At 47.6% G+C, this 14478-nt stretch overlaps 1 protein-coding gene across 2 annotated transcripts in view; it reads right to left on the bottom strand.

The window, feature by feature from the left end:
• CPVL (carboxypeptidase vitellogenic like) overlaps positions 1-14478 on the bottom strand; it is a 108391-nt gene that overhangs the window by 65214 nt on the left and 28699 nt on the right. For both annotated transcript variants that reach the window (XM_036246895.1, XM_036246894.1), the window contains exons 4-6: positions 2979-3093; positions 2017-2075; positions 584-663 (exon numbers count right to left, since the gene is read on the bottom strand). In XM_036246895.1, coding sequence (XP_036102788.1) covers positions 584-663; positions 2017-2075; positions 2979-3093 — 254 coding nt within the window. The remainder of the gene's footprint in view (positions 1-583; positions 664-2016; positions 2076-2978; positions 3094-14478) is intronic.

Genomic DNA, 14478 nt, shown 5'->3' with positions numbered 1-14478 from the left:
TGTAAGATGAAGGGAAGAAGGAAGAAACTAGCTAAGGAGCTCAGTTTTCTGCCTGAAAAGTCACAAGAGGAAGCAAGAGAATGGAAAACAGCATCTGAAAGCCACGAAAGGAGGAATTCTGGGGTGCGGGGCGGGGGGCAATCATCTGGGGAGATGCTGCTTCTTCCTGGCAAACGGAAGTTAAAGGGAGTGTTGGGCGGCGAGTAGGAATCTCTCGGGCCTCTGGTGGAAAGGCATGAGGGTCACCTTTGGTTGAATAATTCTGCTGTTTCCACGGTCTCTTAAAGGATATATTTTACCAAATTACAATTGTGCCTGAAGAGCTCAGCTCTCCTCATTACTTTCTCTGCTGGCCACTTCCACACTGATCAGTGATAATATAATGAAGTGGAAAATAGAGCGTGTGTGTGTGTGTGTGTGTGTGTGTGTGTGTGAATTCCTCATGTAGACATATTCTTAAAATGTCTTTAGGAGTTGGACTAGGAAGACCGGTCAGTAATATTTCTGCTACTGAAAGCATTTTCCAGCTGAAAGAGAAAAGGGTTCAGTCTGCAGAGGGCGAGAGAGAGCCAGGGCCTGTTACCTGAATAGATCTCGAGCCACATCGTCCTCACTGACTGCGTATCCCTTGGGGTCATCAGTGAAGCTGAAACCTGAGCCGACCTGAAGGTGAAAGAAGCAAGTAGGTATAAACACAGAGAAACACATCTCTGGGGCCCCACAGAGACACCGCACTGGACGGACATCGGCCAAGCCTCCGACCTGGGCTTTTTGCCACCGGCCATGTGCACTTACATCCTCACAAGAGGATTCGGCATTTCACCTACTTCCCCTCCCCCTCCCCCACCCGAAGCCCAAATAAAAAGCATCAGCACAAAACTCCACCCTAGGTCAGTGGCTGAGCTGTCCTGATTCCGCTCGGGGACCCTGCCTGATGTTGATTTAAGGATGAGGGATGAGGAAGTCACCTCTTCTTGGCTCTCGCTACAGTATCAAAAGACCCAAAGTTGTCTCTTCTCTGAAACCTGGAGGGTGTATTGCTGTCCTGCCAACAAGGAACTTTCTAGGCTGGAGATAACAGAGTGTGTGTGTGTGTGTGTGTGTTTTCATTTCCTTATTAGTGAAAAATGTGGCCACTGAGCCCTTTTACCTTCAGTAGACCAGAGGCTTTAAAACAATTCTGAATGGGTTTTCAACTGTTTTCTTACACCTAGAAGTTCATAGACAACTGAGTTGTAAATAAAAGAAGCTGCTTATTTTGCTCAAATAATTTGTATAAAGAAAGCACTATCCACCAGATATACATACCCAAACACCCAAGGGGACAGGACATTTAATTCAACTTCTATGTGAACACGCAGTTACAGACTAGGAAAGAGGACCGTTGACGGGGAAGAGCCGGGGCAAGATGCTGGGACTTTCTTCTCTCCCTACATACCTGTTTCTCTATGAACCATCTGGGAAGTGAGAGAAGTTAGAGAAATTAGGGGCCAAAAGTCTGAAGCAGCTGATCCTCAAGTTACTCTCCTACTGTGCAGTTTATCGGACTCAATTTCAGAACTTCCCAGGGAGAATTCCGCTGTTGTTCTGAGATGAGGCCTTCTGCTCACTGGGGTAAGTGAAGGAGACCAGTTTTGACTTTTTATATCTAGAATTTTGTCTCAAATATTGGAAATCCCGCCACTATATAATAATCCATGCTATCTGGAAGTCATATCATCAGTGGAAAGGAACTAATCCCTCACCCTGGATGATGTATTTCAGTGAACAGGACATTTCATAAGATTAAACATGGGAGAGGGAGAGTAAGCACCAAGCAGAATCCCCAAACTCTCATATAACTGTATGTTAGAAAAACTAAATCTCAAAAAAAGAAAATTGTTTTAATAAATTAAATTCCATTTTAGAAAGAACAAAACTAAATCTCTATTTGCTTTTATTCTTATTTCTTAAACGTGCTGAACGAGACGGAAAACGACAGGAGAGGCTGGCGTTGCCATTTCGTTGGGTACTCACAGGGTTATCGATGTACAACATGGACAGGGTACTGCTCCAGGGGAAGTCTCGGGCACGCACTGGGGGCACAGAGAGGGGGTCTGAGAAGGGGTCGTGAACCAGACATCCCACCCGTCATGCCATGCCACAACCCCGGGTGCCCCTCTGCCAGTGGGAACAGACACCAGCACCTTCCCTCTCCTCCCCTCTACTTTTCCCAGACAGAGGGTTTCTACATCCACGACGAAGTTTGGAAACAAAACCCTGTGCAACTTGTTCTGTAGAACAGCCATCAACCACCCATGTGATGAACCCATCTGTCCCATCTGAGGGATCATCTTCATGGCCTGTCCTCCCGACCCCTTTCCTCCCACCCGGCACCAAAGAGAACAACCTCAGCCGACTCGGCACACACATTTTTCTATGGAGTCACAAGCTGGCTCACCCTCCGAATTCTAACCCAGGGAAAGGAAACAATCCCCCCCACCCCCAAAAAAGAGGTGGAGGTTAACCTGGGTTACAGCCAGAGTGGCTCCTCCTCCACGCCTTCCGTCGCCCCAGCCCCCCCCCCATGGTACCCTGCTTCCAAGATATCTGATCACCGATGTGACTGAACCGTACAGTGTTCAGTTCATATGAATAATTGAGGATATAATTCCACTCATTAGGCCCAAGCAGAAGAGCTTGCCCAAGCAGTAATAAATACCACCTGTTTTTGTGAGCCCAGATTGCTTGAGTTAGCAGCAGACTGCAAGAAAACAGCTTAGAACCTTTCACCCAAATTTCAAGGGAGAAAGCAGCCCAGCGGGGCCGCTCACCCTGGTGGCGCCTCCTTCTTGGGCAGACGCTGCCAGAAGGCTGTTTTCATAATCGGGAACTGCTAAGCGCGTCCTCGCGCTTCGACATACACTCGATTTCTGGAGCGGATAGAAGGTTCCGATGAAGCATTCTCCATAGGAAAACAGAGTCCAAGCAATACTTACTGGTCAGGTTCTTTGTGATGAAATAAGGTCCGTGTTCCACAAAGAGTCCAAACATGGATGAGCCTCCCGGGCCGCCCTGCAGCCAGAGAACCACGGGGGCGTTCGCCGTATCTGCCTGGAGGGACAGAGAGGCCAGTGACCACACAGAGCGCTAGTCCTGCGTCTCTCCCTGCCTTGGACACCCCTCCTGCAGACCTCCCGGACTGCAGGGTCCCAGACCGCAGGGACCCCTCCACCCCAGCAGAGCACCCCTCGTCTTTTGCAGCTTGGAATTCGTTTTTGCCTCATATCCCGGGGCCTGTCTTGCGCCACTGTGTTTTCTCACCACAGTCAGAAACGCTGTTGAATTCAGCAGCTCTGCCTTTGTCTGTCCCTGGACACCCAGCACACTGCCTAGGGCACAGTTGTCATTTTCTAGCTGATTAAAATGTCAAGGGACTCTTCCATTTGATCAACATATTCCCAAAGAGGCACAAGGAATCCACCGTCCTCGGTGACAGTTCGCCCCCTTCACCGAGAGCCCAGAGTGCCTTGCCGACAGGGTTCACTCAGGAGGTGTCCGCACCTCCATGCGGGACAATGGCAACTTCATTCAGCCCTGGGAACCGAGGAGCAGTGGACGGGCCGCGAGTCCTTTAGCCCATGCGAACAACAGTAACAAAGTCCTAAGCGATGTTCGGAGGTAGGTAGGAGATGGGGAGACATAAGTAAGAAGCGGTCCTCGGCGGGGTCGGGATGCTGCAGTAGTGTCGTCCTCACTCCCAGCGACGGGCTCTAACTCTCTCATTCAGCATGCATCCCCGGGCACCTCCAGGGGGCCGGGCACCATGCGGAGGGTACAGAGAGGACTGAGCGAAGAGGAAAACTCACCCTCTTCGAGCTTACCTTTCCATGGAGAATATGGGCAATGAGTAAGTAAATAAATACACGTGACGGAGTAAGAGTGTGAAAAGGAAATGAGGGTGATATTAAGAGAGTGACTAGGGGCTGAGAAAGAAGGGCTTCCTTTAGAAACCTTGGTCAGGAAAGGACTCAATGAGATCTGAGAGTTGAGCTCAGACCTGAAGGCAGAGGAGGGTCCGGCCACACAAGAGCCAGGGGACAGTGCTGAAGACAAAAGGGAACACCGGGCAAATCCTCAAGAGAAAGGAACTGGGTGCCAGCGCAGTGGGTACAGAGGCTGCCTGCACCACGGCGACTCCCGCAGAGAAGTCTGGAAGAGCCTCCATGGGGCTCAGATCGGGACATGACAGGGAGTCCTCCTGTGAGGACATGGCGCGTTTGTCTTCCGTCCCCGAGCTTGGCAAGCAAGGACCCTGTTGCCTCAGCCCGGAATAAAATGCTGCATCCCCTTACTTAGCCCAGCCATAGAGACAGCTCGGCTTCTCATTAGCAGGTCTGAGGGGATTGGCTCCATCTACCTGGATGATGTGAGAAGGGTGTGGGCAGAAGGCAAGACAGACGCAGGAGGAGGTGATCTGGGAGGCCTGGCCAAGAACCTGGAGGAAGAAACCCCTCTAGCCCCCTGTCCTCAGGGTTAGATCCTGCAGGGACAGTGGGGCTAAAGGGATTTCTCTTCTTCGGCCACGAGAAGTCGGACCTAGAGTCCTTTAGCAGCTTTGGGACTAAGGAGGCTTTGCTGAAGGAGAGGCGGTGGTAAGAACAGCCTCCCTGTGACGGGCTACCTCTGGGGCCCACTGTCCAGCATTAAGGATTTAAATGGGATACTATTTGTAAAGCTCTTGGAACAACACCTAATGCATAATAAAAGCACAATCAACGTAAATGATTATTATAACTAAGGAAAGAGAGAGAAAAGGCAGGAGCCCAGAGTCAGCCTGGGAACTAGACCAGCAAGCTGAGTTCCAAGAGTCAGCACAGCGTCATGGATAACTCTGCGAGCTCTTGCTTTAACCTGGACTCAGGTCTGGACTCTCCTCTCCTCTCCTCTTAGTTGTGCGACTATGGGCTCTCTGAACCTCAGTTTCCCCACCTGTGAAATGGGGATCAATCATAGTCCCTAGGCTACGTGGTTGTTAGGAGGACTCAATACATTAATCCGCGTGAGTGGAATACAGCATGGGTTCTGCGGATGTTAGCTATTGCTATAACAGGTAAATACTAGGGATTCATAGGTGGTGTTAAGGTAAATCAGCTCCACAAGGCGGTGATTTGGTGCTTCTTCTAGCTCCTTTGGCCTACATCTTCCCTAGTCAGTTTTTTACTAGTCAGTCCTCCGCCTCAAGTGTGGCAGATGTCCACAAAGAATTCAAGGGAACTGGGGAGTTGTCATGGAAGTTGAAGCAGGAAAAAGGAAAGTCAAAGACAGCCTTTTAAAGCTGCTGTGAGGAAGCGGAGTGAGCCCTGGACTTGGGAGCCAGGCGGGTTCTGCTTCTCCTTGGCCACATAGCTGTGGGGTCCTGGCCCTCGGTCTGCCCATCCATCCATCTTGCAGGCTCTCCCGAGGGCCTGATGCAAAACGCATCCTGACATGCTACTCTAAACTCTTCTGTGCTGCATAAATATAACCAGCTCCAACGGCATGCATTTTGTTCGAATAAGTGATTTGTATCTCTTCTCGGATCCTCTAACTTGCTCTTCAATCCCAGGCCCAGGACCACCTTCCATGTGTAGTCACTCAGCAGTAGAAGGATGTCAGAGGGGGAGAAACAATGGAATCTGGGTGGAATTAGTTCTAGCCCCCAGGAAATGAAATCCAGTGTTTCTACCCATGCAGTGGACATCCAGCACCTGCACCCCAACACACGCACTTCCTTACTTCTCAACGGGCACATGAGCTTCTAGAACCCAGAGTGGGCAACGTGGGAGCCTGTGGCTCTCAACTGTGACTGTCCACTAAAGTAACTTGGAGAGCTTTTCAAACAAAAACAAAACAAACACGCTACTGCCTAGACCAAATCCAGAGCTTCCAAATCAATCGGTCTGGGGTGAGCAGACATCAGTCTTTTTCAAAGCTCCCAGGTGGTTCTATGTGTAGGCAGGGCTGGGAATCTGGGAGGGCAACGGGAGGGTTTGCCCTCTTAGATGCCCTGGGCACTCTGGTCTCCACCCTGTCCTCCCCCGGCTTTCATGTCCCTTCCTGTGACCTGGTACAATGAGGGAGCTCCCAGCTCTCAGAAAAACAGCCTGACCCTGAGAGGCCGCACTACAAAGTCAAGTCGAACACCTCAGTGCCAAACATCATTATTATGTAACTTTGAAGGCCAGACACTGCATTCTTGGAATGCTTAAATACTCCGAGGTCTGCAGGGACACCTCTCACCTCAGCTGACCCTGCTCCTCAAATGTACTTTCCTGAAGGAGGTGAATGAGCTCAACAACCCTTGAACAAGCCCATTTTTAAAGAAAACTCCATGCGCACCTTTCTTCCTTGATGGGCCAACCGACCCATGAACTAATGCTGCCCTTATCCAGACTGAAATGCAAAAGTCAGATGCTGGAAAAGAAAAGTTTGCATGTGCAATGCTAAAAGTCACAGTATGCAGACTTTCTTAATATGATATGACATTGTAATGTAATGACATATAAAAATACTGTCTATAAGAATGGCATAAAGTTATTATGTGATAATTCTAAGATGATATATTTAGTACATCACTTAGGAAAGAATAAAAGTAAATGAAAATATCCTTAACAAACCTACATTGCAACGCTTAGGATCAAATGAAGTAAAAACAAAACAAAACAAAACAAAAAACCTGCTTTAATTCATTTACAGTTTTTACAAAATTTACGACTTTTTAAGTATTTATTGTTTCAAAGCTATAATTCAAGAGCGTATGAAGAAAGAGAAATAGGGCATTGATTTTTGTCAAAGTTAGAAATTTTTTACTTAAAACTTTATCACAAAAAAAGTACTTATACTTAACAATTTTTTTTTTTCCAAATAGGGTATAAAAAGACTGCCCTTGCCACACCAATCCTGTCCCTGGAAGATGATTCTGAGAATGTTTAATCTTCCAGATTTTTCTCTATGCATATATATATTAGATATTATGTATACTATATACATAAATAGGTTTTGTTCCCCCAAAAAATAGGATCAGGCTATAAATAATACTCTGTATTTACTGTATTCACTTAAGAAAATGCTGTGAAAATTTCTTCATGTCAGCACATGTCATTATTTGGCTAAAGATTATGATACTCCAAATTTGCCACAATGTATTAACTCACTAAATGTATAACACAGACTACTCATAGGCATTGTTCTAGAGATAGGGATGGAAACCAGCTCCTACTCACAGACAGGCCAGATCAGAATGATTAAGAGCGTGGATTTTGGCACCAGAGTGACACCGTTTTGACACTGTTTTAATTAGTTATTAATAATAGGAAAGGAGCAAAAGGGGAAATCAGACATTATAGGCATGTCATTCAGGCAGCTTCACCAGGAAGCTGCAACTTTGTACTCCCCGGGGAACCACAAGCCCATTCCCTGCAAAACACAGGGGGAAGGGGCCTAACAAAGGGAGACAAATGCATGTGCAGTGAAGTTGGGGTGATACTGGAACATGCTTGCTGTCAATCAAACCTGGGGACAGAGATCATGGGCCAGAGTAGTCAGAGCCACTGCAAGCATGTGAAAATTTAGAAATACATAATCCCCTAAACAAACAAGTTCACTCTCTTGTGACTCCAGGCTCTCTTGTTACGCTTGGCTCATGTGACTCTTGTTGCTCATTACTCTAGGCTCATGGGGCTCTGTTGTCCTGCTTCCTTGTATTCACCCATGTTTCCTCCAGAGCCATGTGGCCCTATGGACCCCATATGCAACGGGCTGATGGACTGCAGTGGGAAACACAAACTAAGCTAACCTGATGCTGGACTAAACCGGCTCCAACATGGAAAGAAAAATCTGGACACTGGCTCTGATTTTAGCTCTGCTAAAGCCCCAGCTATAATTTTCCTATGACTAGATAAAGGGAAATGGGACTTGGAAACTTAGGGATGTAATTCCACAGAAATAAAACTCACTCATTCTCCCATACGAGTCTCAGAAAATTCTTTTTTTCGGGGGGGATATTGCAGAAATCCACTCCTGCAAGCAACTGGCGAGGATGAGAACCTTTCCCCACTGGCAACAGTTTGAATTCCAAATATACTATTTTATAGCCGTGTGTCCTTGAGCAAGTTACTTAACTTCTCTGTGTCTCAGTGTCCTCTGCTTAAAAATAAGAAGATGAAGAATGTTTATCTTATATGGCTGTTGTGCAAATTCAAAGAGTGAATATATGTACAGCACTTAAAACAGTGCCTGGCACATTTATTTAAACATTAGATCTGATTACTGTTTTCTGGTGAGGTGGGAAGTACAGATGTAATTGAATACTTAAAGAAGGGCTCTGGTGATAGCTTAGCATTTGAACTGAAACCTGAAAGGTAAGGAATCCCCCACCGGTAAGCATTTATATATTTAATTAAAAATAAAATAGCTATTAAGGACATACAGGTCAGAGTCTTGTAGCAAGTACTGGTGATTAAAAGAAATTATAAATATAAAAGGAATCCTAAATATTTAAGTGAGAAATCTCTTTAGTAACAGTAGTGTGTGGGCACGCAGGTCCCACAAACCATTGCTTTTTGTCGGTGAACAAGAAACTGGCTTTGCCTCAGAAGCCCTTTTCAATTCTTTGGGTGACCCCTGGTGGCTAATTCTTGAACTTGGACACTCCTTCAGGTTTTGTTCCAGCTCCAGAGGCAGGTTATCTATTCTGAGTGTGTGTGTGTGTGTGTGTGTGTGTGTGTGTAAGAATCTCCATCGAGGAAATTTTACAATTTCTCACGTTAGTACATTCTATTATCTTTTCACGATGATGGTGGAAAATTTACCCTATGTCTTAATAAACTGTCATCAAAGAAAGTGAAACTCATTTATTTGGTTTAATTAACATTCTGTGTATGAAGAGATTCGTAAAAACCCCCGCTTCTTCCTTTCTCCTTGCCTCTAAGTGAGCTTAGTGGGACTGGACCAGTACTGACCCTCCTGCCCCGCTGCTCCCCACATGGACCTGCCCTCTATGGATAGCACCCCGTGATGCTCTGAGTCTTCCTTTCCACCCTGTGCACCGTCAAACCATACCTGTCTTCTGTTCCATCCCCCCAGGCCTTCCTACATAACCTGGTAGAGATAACCTTCTATTCGGGCCTTACACATATCACTGAGGCAGTAAGTTCATACACTGGGGTGGGGGGAGGGGGCTAAAGACTTGTCAGTTTTAGGCACCGTGCTGTATTTTACATAGACGACTCATTGGAGTGACTAGGGAATCATAGGTTATCTTGACAAGTATTAGGGTGACATTTTTTGCCACCGCCCAGGGCTGGGTACATACTGTAGCCACCCCCAATGAGGAACATTACATTTTATAAGAGAAAACAGCAACTAAACCACTAACAGACCTAAATCAATGGTACCGCTTAATATGAGAAGTACAATTAGTAAATTAATTAAGGCTCCCTTCACACTTCTAGATGCAGAGGCTGATCATTTGCTTGGTTTAAGTAACGTGTTCTCTCTTAATTGAAGTCATTAGAACCTCAAGCAAATGTCTTGAAATTCCCCCAAGTATGTTTGAATGGACTCCCATTTTGAGATTCCAGTTCCGTTGATACTTCAGCTGCTACCCTAACGGTGTTCATCAAAGCAGAGCTTTTTATTTAAAGTAATTGGTTTTGTGACCAGAATCATTAACTAGGTACCTAATGACATTTTAATTCTACACACACACTGCCAACGTATACTATCTGCTTGCTTAAGCCATTCTGTGCTTTTCAGAGGACTTTAACTTATCATGGTTGGTATTGACCACTCACAAAAATCTTCCTTTACTGTGATTGTTGCCACTGTAGCATCTTATGAAAAATTACTTTTTCAATTTTGTTTCTGTTTTGAGCCTCCTTACATCACTCAAGTTTCCACTGACTCTCACCAAGCTTTGAATTGCCCCGTTTATTTGAGCCAGCTCACACCCCCTAAAGCTCCCCCCACCTTCTCCAGCCCAATCGTTCTACTGGCTCTCAGTCCTTCATGGCGTAGTTTGGCTTCTTTGTTTATGGGTGAGCCTCTTGTCAGAAAGTTGGACTTCAGAAGGAATGATGTGTGTGTGCGGAGGAGGGCGAGGGGTGGAGAAAAGGCCTGAATTTCCCTGCTTGATGCGGAGAAAGAAATGGCTGGAAGAGTTAGTTACTTTCTTCTCTGTGTTAGGCTTTCAAAGGGAATTAGGCACACAAAGGTTTCTGCAAAGTTCAACTCTATCTATGAATGGAATCATCTAGAATTGATCATTTTTAGCTACTTTCTTCCTGTTTTGTCTCACCTACCTTCTATTCTTCCAGATCCCGGATGCCCTACGGACAGAGCAAACGTAAGACAGACAGACAGGGAAAGCTTGAAGAAGACCAATGCCCATGACTGCCAAAGCTTTGCTGTGTGGCTATTGGATCGGTAGCCATTTATGGTTAAGACATGCTTTGTGAGATGTGTCCAGCCCACACCTCTCTCTCAAGACTGACTCTCCATTCACCAATGCAAAGGGCCCATTGTCCATGTTATGTCACACAACCCAGCACCCTCAGCCTTAGCTGATTGGACCAAGAAAGAACACCTGACCCAAACTGAGCCAATCACCCTGTGCCTAGGAGGAGTGCTAGTGACTCTTGTTGACTGAGGCAGGTAGACTTGGAAACTGCAGGGCAACCATCCTCCGCCAAAAGCCTGCAGAAGCAAAGCATGTTGATCTCCTGAGAGAGAAGAAGGAAGCACACACGGGTGACCCTGTGACCCTGGACAGAATACGGCTGAGACAGAAAGACCGGCTGCCCCGGCTCCTGGTTTTAGTGTCTGGTTCCTAAGGCCAGACAGCAGAATTTGCCCTTGGGGTCTCCAGGCAGGAGAGAGGCATTTAGAATGCGGTGGCTGGCTCCTTGGATTCAGTCAGAAGCTAGAAACCACACAGTACTTTTCTTTTTTTTTAAATCCTCACCCGAGGACATTCTTTTAGATATTTTGTTCAGATAGAATGGGAAGGAGAGAGAGAGAGAGAGAGAGAGAGAGAGAGAGAGAGAGCAACGTCGACGTGAAAGGGACACATCGAGTGGTTGCCACCCACACGACCCAAACAGGGCCGGGGACAAACTGCAACCAAGGTACATGCCCTTAGCGGGAACCGAACCTGGGTCTCTTCGGACCGCAGGCCGACGCTCCAACTGCTGAGCCAAACTGGCCAGGGCCAGTACTTTTAATTTAAAAAGATTTATTTTTTTAAATAAAAACTATTATTATTATTATTATTATTATTATTATTATTATTAGCTGGAAACACTAACCTGCATCTGTTACAATTTGCAGTGTTTGCTCTGGCCTCCATCAGCCACGAGCAAGTGTGGGGAGCTACATCCTCAGTGTTAGGCAAATGCTGGGGAACAGGAACGTTTTAACGTAAAAGGTATTCATGACAATGAGAGAATAAACATAAATATGGAAAGAGACTCTAAAGGATACCCTGGGCTGGGGAGAGTACTCATGGGTGGACAAACTCCTAGGTGGGAATGGGGCCCTCCGGACCTCACTGGAGAAGGTGTGGTTGCGCCCACGGGGCGGCTGCGGAGTTCCCCGGGGGACCGGGCCCCAAGCTGACCAGCAGTCCCTGGACAAACAGGAAAGGCCTCCAGAGGCCGTGGCTGGCAGGGTGGGGTGCAAAGGAAGTCAGAATATTGGGAAGTGACTTGCTGGAAGAGTGACACGCAACCAGGAGGACGTGGTATCCGTGGGGAGGGCTGTGGAAACCCTCAGGGTGCAGGCTGGTGCCAGGAGTGCGGGGACAGTGGGGCTGTGGGAAGCCCGCTCACCGGCAAGGCCTGAGATGCATGGTGTCCGTGTAGAGACGGCCCAGCCAGGTGGTCATCCCTGGGACAAAGTCAGGACTACATGCTTGCTGAGGGTCTTCATGGTCTGGGTACCCAGCTCAGGCAGTGTCACCGAATGTCCCCACACACATACTGCCAACCAACTAGGCAGCAAGGTGAAGAGAAGGCAAAACAGAGGACAAGGGAACAGGAAGAGACGCCAACTTCCTCCTGCAGTGTCCCTCCAGCACCCCCTGCTGACAAAGCCGCGTGTCTGTCCACCGCCTAAGAAACCACTGACAGCTCTACTGTCACAGAACAGGGAGTAGAATGGAAGCTGAGAGGTGGAAAAGCAAAACAAAAGCCAACAACAACAAACAACTGGCAGTCACCATTCCCGGAGGTCTAGTTGTCCCAAGATGTCCCAGTCAGAGCCCAAAAGTGCATGATGAGAGGCTGCATTAGTTATCTAACGCGGAACATGTCTCCAACCGGAGTGGGTTAAGGTGATCATCACGTATTATCTCTGCTGTTTCCTGTGGGCCAGGAATTCAGGTGTATCTGGCCGCACAGTTCGGGCTTAGGGTCTCCCATGAGGTTGCATTCAAGGTATCAGCCAGGGCTGCAGTCGTCGAAGGCTTGGCTTGGGCTAGAACTTGTCCAAGGTTGGTGACAACCTCACGTCCTCTCCATGTGGGTTTGTCCATATGGTTGTGGTAGCATCTGTCATCCCTCAAAGTGAGTGGTCCAAGAGACCAAGGCGAAGCAGCTCTGTCCTGCATAAGCCTTGGAAGTCACACGCCATCGTTTCTGCTATAATATATTGGTCACAAAGGCCAACCTGGATTCAATATAGAAGGGGACGAGAGAGGGACACCCAGACCCAGAAAGGAAGATCACTGGTGACTGTCCCGGAGGCTAGTTGCCACAGAGGCCACAAATCCACGGGCTCATTCTCTCAACCGAGACCCTGGCTTGGACTTCTTGCATGTTTCTATACCTTCGGTTGCACATTTAGGCATGTCTTTCAGGCAAGCCCACTGACACTGTGAACCACAGAATGTAAGAGTGGGAAGGACCTTAGAAATCAACTAGGTGTAACATCGTTGTTTCTGGAAGAGAAAACGGAGGCCCCGGGAGAATAAATGTTGTGTCCTAAGTGGTGCAGCCAGTGACTGCAGACCCACAACTAGAATCCCGGGGTCCTGGCCTCCAGTTCTCTCTTCTCAGACTCAAGCCCCCTGACGAGCTGCACTGGGTCACTGAGGTGCTTGTTAGAAATATCTGTCCCTGGGCCCTCTCCAGACCTACTGGACCAGAATCTGCTGGGGGGCTGGACCGAGCTGGGGAATCTGTCCTTATCTGTGAAGGTCCCCAGGTAGCTCTGAGGAGATGCCGCCTCCTGGGAGTACTCCACCACCTCGACTGTTACTGAAGAACGTGCGCCGCCCAGAGGGGAGAGTGGGCCTAGCACAGGCTGAGCCGAACGGAGCCTGAGTCCAGGTCTCCGCCCACCGACGCTGTCCTGCTGGCTCCCAGGTGCTCTCGGGGCCTCCCGCACAGAGAACGCTTTCTGCTCTGGCCCTTGCACTGGACTGTGGATTTGTGGATTGTGGGTTTGCGGACTGTGTTAACCTAATCCCTGCTCTCTTGACTGCCCTGGTGTGTGATGAGTAAGGTCAGCACCCGCGTGATCCTGAGAGGGGTCCCTCCAGCACGCCTCCGGGTGCCCCATGCCTCCCCCACCCCAGCCCTCCCGACTCGCTGATATGATACCGGCCTCTCTCCATCACCAGACACTTGGACTCCGGGAGCCCCAGCCATTCCTCTGGCGAGAGGAGCAAGGTAGGGCCTTTGTGACGCAGCCAGGCCCGACTCTAAGCAGCTCAGGTTCTGGCTCCATGACATTTGAGGTAAACAATCTGCAAGTCTGAGTTAATTGTGGCCAACAAATTACCTACAGTCCTGTAAGAGTCAAATATTGGATATACTTTTCCAATGTTAAGAATATTCATTAAAAAAAATAATAATCAGCCTGGCCAGTATGGCTCAGCGGTTGAGCATCAACCCATGCACCAAGAGGTCGCCAGTTCAGTTCCCTGTCAGGACACATGCCCAGGTTGTGGGCCTGATCCGCAGTGGGGGGCATGCAGGAGGAGGCCAATCGATGTTCTCGCTCATCGATGTTTCTATCTCTCCCTCTTCCTTCCTTTCTCTCTCAAATCAATAAAGAACAAATAATTTAATAATAATAAAAATAAAAAATAATAATCAACATGCTTCTTTATCCTCGTAAATGTGAAAATCCCTTTTCACTTTGTAAGTTCCTTACCCAGTAAGCAATTAATCCCCATCCTTGCCTGGCATCCAGCTACTTCGGTTTTGGAATTGCCCCCTTCTTCCTGACTTCTTTAACCTCCTAAATTGTGACTGGTTTAGGTCTGCACAGTCTTTGTGTTTATAATAAGAAAACTAATAGAGATCATGCTGATGATAACCATGAAATAATAATAATAGCAACTTTACTTCCTATGTATCAGGCACCAACCGAAGGGCTTTCCCACCTTATCTCATTGGTCTCAAAGCCATAGCCAAGTAGATACGCTGGTTCTCATTTTAAAACAAAACGAAA

The sequence above is a fragment of the Molossus molossus genome, unplaced genomic scaffold (assembly GCF_014108415.1).
Source record: "Molossus molossus isolate mMolMol1 unplaced genomic scaffold, mMolMol1.p scaffold_m16_p_7, whole genome shotgun sequence".
Classification (NCBI taxonomy): domain Eukaryota; kingdom Metazoa; phylum Chordata; class Mammalia; order Chiroptera; family Molossidae; genus Molossus; species Molossus molossus.
Note: the sequence above shows the minus strand (reverse complement) of the source record. Positions and strands in the feature narration are given on the sequence as shown.